The following is a 9,744-nucleotide window of genomic DNA, read 5'->3' as shown; positions in this document are numbered from 1 at the left end:
AGTTGAAAACCAAGCCTAACTGGAATCCTCGGTCGGACGATAAGCGGTGGATGGTTTAATCGGTCGAAAACATGCCAAAGCGAGCATCCTCAATCGTGTGCCATGATTTCTCAATCGGGTGTAGGGGATGGCTCGATTTTCTTGGTCGAAAATCAAGCCAAGGGTAAATCCTCGGTCGGACGCCAAGAACATAAACTGCAGCTTTGATGATTTTTCTATGAGTTTCTATCCTTCAATTTGAAGGTATGGAAAGCTTCGTTTACTCCTAAGGATCATTTTTAACATCATCACAATCTATCAATCGATCGGGATAAGGTTCAATTTAATCCGAGCAATTCTTGAGTAAAAATCGAGTTTTAAATTTTTGAGCTTTGATTTAACAATTAAAGTTTACCAAATAGTTTTTGTATGTATGTTAGGATCAAACAATACCAAAATATGAACACTAACTCTCAATTTTAACCAATTTAAGAACTAAAATTTTCTAGATTTTTAAAATTTTTAGTTTAAAATAAAACATTTAGAATATTTGGAATTGATTCAAAACTGCTTCTAACATCTTTTAAAAGATGTTAAGAAGATTTTCGAATCGTAATTTTTGAGCTCGAGCTCAAGAACAAAAACCGGTTTTGAAAATTTTTAAAATTAAATTTGAGTGTTTTGTATTTAAATTGGTCGAACTGGAATGTAAAATTTCAATTTGAATCTGTAAGTTGAATTACAGCTTGAATTAAAGTTTACTGTGAGTTTGAGAATACTCTTGAACTCATTATGAAGTTCTGTATTGATTTATAAATGAACCTTAGAGCCTTACACAATATTTCCAAATTTTGCAAATGCTTGAGAAAATTTTAATGGTAGATTTTGTGAAGTTTGGATTGGAGAGTTGGGGTTGTGATACTTCATTTGTTTTGCATGAGGAGGGCTATTTATAGCCAACTAAGGTCGGTTGGATGATCAAATAGATCAAATTTCAGACAAAAGACCATTAATGACTTTTGTTTATTTCGACCGTTCTCATCCAATTAGGGCATCAATGTCCCTATGATCCCGGATAAATGATCACCATGTTATGGTTATCATTACAGCCTTTGAATCATTGGATTTAATTGATATGGTTATCATTACAGCCTTTGAATCATCGGATTTAATTGAGTATCATTCGAGTTCTATTTTTGAAAAATCAAAAGTTTTGGCTGATGTTCATCATGTTTTCACAAGAAAGACAATAATTTGAGGATGAAATATCGTTATTTCGAGCCAAAATATGAACGCTCATATGGGCATAGTGTTATGTTGCTTTGGGCGTACCGTCCACGTTCAGGCTAACGACGTTGAGGCGCGCGTTAGTTGATCATGTGTTGTATGGAAGCGCCTTCCTTCCGTTGTAGTAAGAGACGCAACTTGTTATTGTGCGTTGGATGAGACTCAAGCGCTCATTCGATGACCAAGCCGTCTGCTGCAGCCACTTCTCTTATTTTTGGCTGTACTGGATCACAACTATTTTTCAGCCTTAGAGTTTGTTTGAAATTGATTTTTCTTTAATTTTTTTGACTTTATTTTCGACATACAAAATATTTATTTGGTATATTTTTAGAGCTTTATAAATAATTAATTTGAGATTTAAATGGATACAACATTTATTTCAAATTATTTATTTAATTTATTTAAATCCTTAAAATTAATTTGAGATAAAATGAATACAATATTTATCTTAAATTGTTTTATTTTATTTTATTTTTCTTGGTCTTTGTTTTAATTAATATAATAATTAATCCAATTAATTGTTAAATCTTGGTTTGACCTTGATTTTGATTATTTTGAATTTATTTATTTAAAATAATTATTTTAAGGTAAGTGAAATTTTAGTGCTTACAAATATTAGAATATTTTTTTTATATAATTTTATTTTTAAAGAATATTATATAAACGATGTTTCTTGAGATTTTTCAAAATCGAACGGGATGGAGATGATATTAAAAAAATCTCCGAATTAGATCGGGACATGAATGGTAAATACACTCCCCAATCTGATACACCCCATTACACCATAGTCAATATTATGCTAACTAGCATGTGGCCCATATTTTTGCACGAGCAATGATATAAAAAATCGTGAAAAAAAATTACAGTGAAAATGTTATAGTATTTTTAATTTTATTTTAACTGTTTTAAGTTGATGGACGAGTTAACCCACAATCCGACCCAAGTATTCATTTAGTTTCACATATATCCAAATTAACCACAATTCTCGACCCGACAATACAAACACTTTGAAAATTAAGCATCATCATATATATATTAGTTAAAAAGTTGAACTTATATTATTAAAATGTCCCGCGTTCATCAAATTTGGTGTTGAATTTAAAATATAAAATTTTATTAGCCTAGTTGGTTAAAACGTTTTACTTGTTTTTGTTAGGTTGCAACTTCGAAACATATATATATATCATTTTTAATTTTATTTTTAACCGTTTTAAGTTTATGGTCGGGTCAACCCACAATCCGACCCAAATATCTATTTACTCTCACATATATATCCAAATTAACCACAGTTCTCGACCCAGCAATTCAGACACTTTGAAAATTAAGCATTATTATATATAAATTGATAGAAGAGCCTTATTAAAAGAAATAAGATCTCGAATATTCAGACCTCCTTGATCTTTACAATATTTAACTTTATCTCAACTAACTAGATAACAAAATGATGAGTTAGAAGATCCCATAGAAATTTACACATTATTCTCTTTATTTTCACCGCCAAACTTTTGGGAAGAATGAATAACAATATCATATATGTGTGCATAGATTACAACACACTTTTAATGATAATTAACCGACCCTCTTTCGAGATTATTTTACTTTTCCATCTAAACAGTTTACATTCCATTTTAGTGATAATCGAGTTCCAAGAGATATTGAATCGTAATTTAGCACTCAATGACATATCAAGATATGTTGACGGAAGATTACCAATTTTGAACCCTAACACATTTTCCAACATCATCCTTCTTCTATTTGAATTAGAATCTGAGAAAAAGATATCTAACTTATTAATATGTACCGAATAACTATAAAATATCTCGAATGTGGATAAAATTCATGTAGGTAGCCTGAACCATATAGAGCATGTCATTAGCGAAAAACAAATGTGGTATGTCAGAAGAATATATTCTTAACCCATAGGCCACAACTCACTCTACAAATGAGTACCGAGTTTTTTTATGAAAATCATCACTTTTTAAAGAGCTTTCATAACAATGACCAACAAAAACTGAGAGAGTGGATCATCCTATCTGATCCCTCTAGAGCTCTCAAAAAATCTTTGAAAACTTCCATTAACAATGACAAAAAAAACTTAACCGTTGAGAGGCAAAATCTAAAGACTAATCCAACCAATCTATTTTGCACTCATTCTCATTTTGTTCATTACATTAAACAAAACTCTCAATTGACATGATCATAAGCTTTTTTGATGTATAACTTGACAAAAACATAATTTTCACTTCTTTATTTAACCGAGTCAATGCAATTATTGACTATTAATACAACATCATAGATTTGACATTTTTTGATGAACGTCATCTGATTATTAAGTATGACTGTCTCTAACACCCTCTGCAACTTGTTGCCCAAATATTTTGCGATAATCTTATAAAATGGCAAAACGAGACTAATAGACTTAAAATTTTTCACATCAATAGTCATGGAGCTTTACTAATGAGTCATAGTCTCCATATTTATTAAATTGATCTATAAATAATTTTATATTTTGTTAAAATATTTTTTTTTATAATATCATTTTAAACTCTTTTTCTTAATTTTTTTAAATCTTAATAAATAACTATATATATATATAAATAATTAATTATATGTGTATTAATTATTTTATAATATATATAGTTATATATTAAATTTTAAAAATATTTTCAACTTTGTAAACATCAATATTTTACCCTATAATCTTTATAATGTTAAATATAAATGAATCATGGTTTTAATTAAATTATATATTTATTAACTAATATTAATATTAGCATTTAGCATTTGTACGAGTAATTATATAAAAAATATAAAAAAAATTACGGTAAAAATGTGATAACATTTTCAATTTTATTTTTAACCGTTTTAAGTTTATGAGCGGGTCAACCCACAGTCCGACATAAGTTCGTTTACTCTAACATATATGATATATATTCAAATTAACTACAACTCTCGACCCGACAATCCGGACATTTTAAAAATTAAACATCATTATAATTATATATATATATATATAACTTAATAAAAATCTGGTCAAATAAAAAAATTTAAGTTTGTACATTGTTATATATATAAAATTTAAGAGTGAAAAATTACCGTTATTTGCAATATATCGAAAATACCGTACCACAAAGTAATGAAAATATTGTTTTTTTATATCGAAAAAATAGTCAGGTGTGATACTGATATTGAAATTATCGGTACGATAAAGGTATGTAATTTTTAAATTTTTAGTGTATAAATATATACTGAAATACCGAAATAATATTTATAACTTAAAAATATTTAATAATTATTAAAATTATTTAAATTTTCATTTTCATTTCAAAAGTTAAATTTATAAAGTTATTATAAACTTTTTAACAAAATGAAACCGTTATCAACAAATTAACTAATATTATTGAATTTATTTCATTTTTAAACATATTTAAAGCTTAATTCTACAAATATTTATTATTATTTTTAATCTTAATAGTTTTTTTCCTAAGAATTGATGTTAATTTAATTATAAAAAATTATTAAAAAAATTAAATTCAAATATAATTAAACTTTAATATTACTTGGTATGAACGATATAATATCAAAATCGCGGTATACCGTTAATATTTGTATAATCGGTATGTTATTTATATCATACCGAGATTTCGTTATACCGAAATAACGATACAATTTTTCCTGTATCGAAATTTTCGATACAATATAAATAAAAAAAATACGGCAAAACGCACCAACCACACCAACCACCCTACTAAAATATATTAAAAGAAGTAAAACATCAAAATATATAATAATAATAATAATAATAATTAGAAAAATATGTTATATTGTGAGAAAATATCAATTTTAAAATAGGCTTAATATATTAGTTTATGTAGATATTTGAAATAAGACATGGAAATCGAGGATCATTTTGATATTTATATTTCGAGTAAAATGACAAAGAACGAAATAGCTGGAACTGGAATGAAAATCTGATTCAACCCATAGCCTCTGTTCTATCTCAGATCTGCAGAGATCGTTAAAGGTTCGATACCCGATCGGTGAAATTCTCAAACCTTGCGACAATCGGAAATGGTGAACTTGCTCTCTCACATATATGCGTTATATAGTCTGCGTTGAAGCTTCTTCATCAATTTACGATGTTGTTGTTAGGGATTATTGATTAAACGTTTGATCTTTTGTGATTGAAAGCGTTAACTTGAACTACTAGTGAATTTTCTTTGATCTGATTTAATCGTTTATATATTCCATGTCTCTGTTTCATCAATATGATATTTCCGTTTAGTTACTGTAAGATTTTCATGAGGAATTTGCATCATGTTGATAAGAGAGGATTTTCTTTTCATTCTGCAATCTGTATAAGCGTTTTGCTTCTTTAAGATAGTAAGATTTATTGATTTAATATTGTGTAAGGCTATAAGAAGGGTAAAATTTGACTGTTGAACTGAAGAAACAATGGTATGTGTAACAGAATTGGATCAATCAGAATATATGGTATATCTTCATAAGATTCTGTGTTTGTTGAGAGGAAAGGCTTTGAGACCTGTAGCTTTATGATGTTCTTTTATGTTATATGTGGATTTTACTAACACGGTTTTGAGTTTGTACCAGATCCATTTTGTGCTTCTCATTAGCCGGCAAGGGAAGGTGAGGCTGACCAAATGGTATTCTCCTTATGCTCAGAAAGAAAGAACTAAGGTATATTCATTTTTCGAGGTTCTAATTGATTCATTTTATTACTTTATCTTGTATAACCTTCAATATCAATATTATGTTGCATCCCCAGTGTGTTTTATTCGCCATAACATAACATGTTTGATCCAGTGAGAAAAACTCATTCTCTTTTTATTTACTTTGGAAGTTTCTCACCTATAAATCTTGTAGTGTAAAGTGTAAACACTTTCTTTCTCACTCACCTTGAAGGGCACACTTATTTGTTTTTTAGTACGCGTGAATCATAACTAGCTAAAAGGTACTGCAGCTATTGTTTACTTGACTGATGACTTCACATCTATAACATCTTACTCAGGAGGCATTAACCGATCCTGTGATTATATCATGTCTAACTACTGTAGATTTTTTAAAAGTTAAAGTTTGTATAATCAAGTGTCACGAACTGCGACATGTCGCAAAAGCGACTTATTTCAAAGACAGAAATAGGGGAAAGGGAAGAGAACAGATAACTTCCAAGAATGGAGATTATGAATTTATGATCATTATAAATAAAACATTGATGTAACAAAAGATCTTCACATTCCTATCTCTCTCCATCAAATCAAAACAAGTTCTCTGTCTAAGTAACAAACCAATGACGGAGATTATCATGTCTAAATAATATACTTGCCCACATAATTATACATGTCTTATATTTGTAAAAAATATAATGTTCATAGGTCATCAGAGAGCTCAGTGGTTCAATTCTCACACGAGGTCCCAAGCTATGCAACTTTGTGGAGTGGAGAGGTTTCAAGGTGGTTTACAAGAGGTGCACTAGAGCTTCTAATTCAGAAGTTGGTGTTTATTTCAATAACATGCTTGCTGTTGAATTTATTCTGTTGACAATTATTATGTATTTGTCTGTAGATATGCTAGCCTGTACTTCTGCATGTGTATCAACCAGGATGACAATGAATTGGAGACCCTTGAGATAATTCATCATTTTGTTGAAATACTGGATCGCTATTTTGGAAGTGTGAGTATTTTAACCTTGGTAGTAACAGAAGTTACAAAATAATCCATATGCTTAATTGACACTAATAGCTTTTTCTTCTCTTCATTCTTAGGTTTGTGAGCTGGATTTGATCTTTAATTTTCACAAGGTAATTTCTTTTCAATAACGTTTCTTCAGTATCCATTTAATAACTGCAGCAAATGCCTCTTGAGAGAGCTTATTAAAGTGATTTGATTCATCCTCAAGCATTTCTTCAAGTTTTGGCACCATCTAAGTAACTTAATGGTGTCTTTTGTGTTGGCTAGTTAAATTTCCTAGTAGAAAAGGTCATAGTGCAGATAAAAATTTGAAGAACCAAATATGGAAGTCACTAAGGCCATGTTTGATTGTGTGTTGTTTGGGATTATTTTCAAATAACCTCCACTATCTAATCAACAATCTACTCATCACTCACATATTTTGTAAGTAATGGATTCAACAATTAAGAATGAATGCCATGGATAGAGATCGGAGAGACTATGTGATCTTCTTAATTTCACCATGCCCTAATTGTTCCTTCTCATCCCCTTTTATGAACCAGCAAATAACCGCCAGCCCGTAACTGTTTCTCTACGTCATCAATTGTCTTATTAGTAAGAATGAAATCAACTCTTACCGCTACTAGCCAGCTGGCCTTCTTGGAATTAAAACGGTTATACTACTATATGTACTACCATGTGAAATAATTCAAATCATCAAGCAAAATACCCTATGTCTTTTTACCCAAATAACCAGATTCTCTATAACTTACATCAAACAAGTTTTTTTTTGGAAATAACCACTTGGCTGTTTAAACAACCCCATATCAAACATGGCCTAAGAAAGTGCTCCATACCCCACAATGGGAGCTGAATTTTGTTAAGCTAACTTGAGTGCAATGAGATTTGAAAACGGTTATTAATGTTGTGTAAAACGACCAAAAATGTTGTTTCTGATGTTTATGGACAGTAATTGTCTTTCCCACTAATTTTTAGATGTTTGACCTTGGAAAGAAACGAGTCTTCCTAAATCCTACTCAAAGGATTATATTGCACATGCTATTTATCTTGTCTTGCTGATTAACTATGTTTGTCTTCCATATTGATTAACTTAAATACTATATCTATTAAGGTCTTGTTTGATGTAGTTTTATTTTTTGTTGAAATAAAACTTGTTGATGAAAGAATAAATTATTTTAGTTTATTTAGGTTAAAGGACTATAATATCCTTTGTATTTAATATTTTAAAATATTATAAAGAATAAATGATATTTTTGTATTTTAGTTGATAATTTAATCGAAGAAGAAAGTGCTATGTGAATGTGATTTATTTGAATTTAAATCCCAATAATCCACATCAAACAAACCCTAAGTATATTGTTTGAAACTTTTCAGGCTTATTATATACTAGATGAACTTTTGATAGCGGGTGAACTTCAAGAGAGCAGCAAGAAGACGGTTGCTCGCCTTATAGCTGCGCAGGTAATGTTCTACCGCCGTGAATAAGCCCTTATAGTAGACGTCAATTTTGAAATTCACCCTTAAGCTATTGGTTGTTTATGTGTAAGCGCCTTTTGAACCATCAATTTTTTTGATATGAACCTTTTCTTAGCGATAATTAATGGGATTTTTCCTTTTAAACCATCAGCCCCTATTGAGGGAAATGAAGTTTTGACTTGTTTTTCTGTATGAGGGTTCTATGTAGCTGATAGTTTGATTGGAAAAGAATCACGATCAAAATTGGGTTCATAGTTAAAGGCTAGATTTCAAAAAATTGACGGTTTGATCCCATTTGGGAACATCTGGATACAAAAAAATTATTAGGTAGTTTATCGTTTGGATCCTGATACAGAAACAAACAAAAATCTAAGTGTTATTATTTTCAGGATTCATTGGTGGAAGCTGCAAAAGAACAGGCGAGTTCGATTAGCAATATAATCGCTCAGGCGACCAAATGATTGCTCAACGATTATTGGGTTAATATGATCATCTGGGAATGACCTAAAATGGTGTTTCTATAGTATATTAATTGAATGGAATATTTTGCATTATTGTTCTTCTGTTCTAGCTTTTGTTCATATTATTAAACAACGTTTTGCCTCATCATTGCTTCTTGTTGGATGTTTTTAACTGAAATGAAATAGTTTTGTTGTTGTAGTACCTAGGTATGCTCAATTTAATCCTCCCTTGATGTATCCAATTTGAATTGTTCTGTTTTTTTTTAGTGTTTATTTCGGTTTGATATGTGGTTGACAAAATAAATTATATTTATAATGTCACTATATGTATAGATAAATATTTAGTTCATTACATTATTTATATTATAAATTAGTTTAGTTAAAAGTGATTTTTATATTTATAATTTATTAATTTTTTGGGAGGATTTTTCTCATTATATTTTTCTTGTTAGGAGTAACTCTTTTTTGACATTTATATTTTGTGGTGAGTTGTTTTTCTTACTTTTTCAATAATTTGGGTAATGTTTTTGAGAAGTTAAAAAATGTTGACAAAACATTTCATAAATATATATATATATATATATATATTACTGTTAGTTATAAACTCGTAGGTTATTGAGAACAATTAACTCTGTGGATCCGATTCCAATTATACTTACATCGAAGACAAAGACGCTTCTTTTGAAGATTGAAAATGTAATAGGTTCACTCAATATCCAACTAACAATGACTGAATATTTATGTAGTGTGTGAATATTTATTTTTTATACTCAAAAGTATTTTTTTTAACAAAAACAAAAAAGTAACATAATTAATTAATTATGGATAAATG

General features: G+C 29.2%; 1 protein-coding gene across 1 annotated transcript; it reads left to right on the top strand.

Moving 5' to 3' along the window:
- The first annotated feature begins 5,817 nt into the window (after nt 1-5,817).
- LOC124941730 (AP-1 complex subunit sigma-2) lies at nt 5,818-9,171 on the top strand. Its single transcript, XM_047482079.1, has 6 exons — nt 5,818-5,964; nt 6,660-6,751; nt 6,850-6,958; nt 7,050-7,085; nt 8,350-8,436; nt 8,841-9,171. The coding sequence occupies exons 1-6, from the start codon at nt 5,833-5,835 to the stop codon at nt 8,910-8,912; spliced, it is 528 nt and encodes a 175-aa protein (XP_047338035.1). The 5' UTR covers nt 5,818-5,832; the 3' UTR covers nt 8,913-9,171.
- Nucleotides 9,172-9,744: the final 573 nt, after the last annotated feature.

Source organism: Impatiens glandulifera, chromosome 6, assembly GCF_907164915.1.
Source record: "Impatiens glandulifera chromosome 6, dImpGla2.1, whole genome shotgun sequence".
Classification (NCBI taxonomy): domain Eukaryota; kingdom Viridiplantae; phylum Streptophyta; class Magnoliopsida; order Ericales; family Balsaminaceae; genus Impatiens; species Impatiens glandulifera.
Note: the sequence above shows the minus strand (reverse complement) of the source record. Positions and strands in the feature narration are given on the sequence as shown.

Bases quoted from the DNA above. Each gene is read 5' to 3' on its own strand.
- LOC124941730 (XM_047482079.1), top strand. From the start codon at position 5,833: ATGTTATATGTGGATTTTACTAACACGGTTTTGAGTTTGTACCAGATC. The intron at 7,086-8,349 runs GTAATTTCTTTT...GAAACTTTTCAG, and splicing joins TGATCTTTAATTTTCACAAG to GCTTATTATATACTAGATGA. The intron at 8,437-8,840 runs GTAATGTTCTAC...TATTATTTTCAG, and splicing joins CTCGCCTTATAGCTGCGCAG to GATTCATTGGTGGAAGCTGC.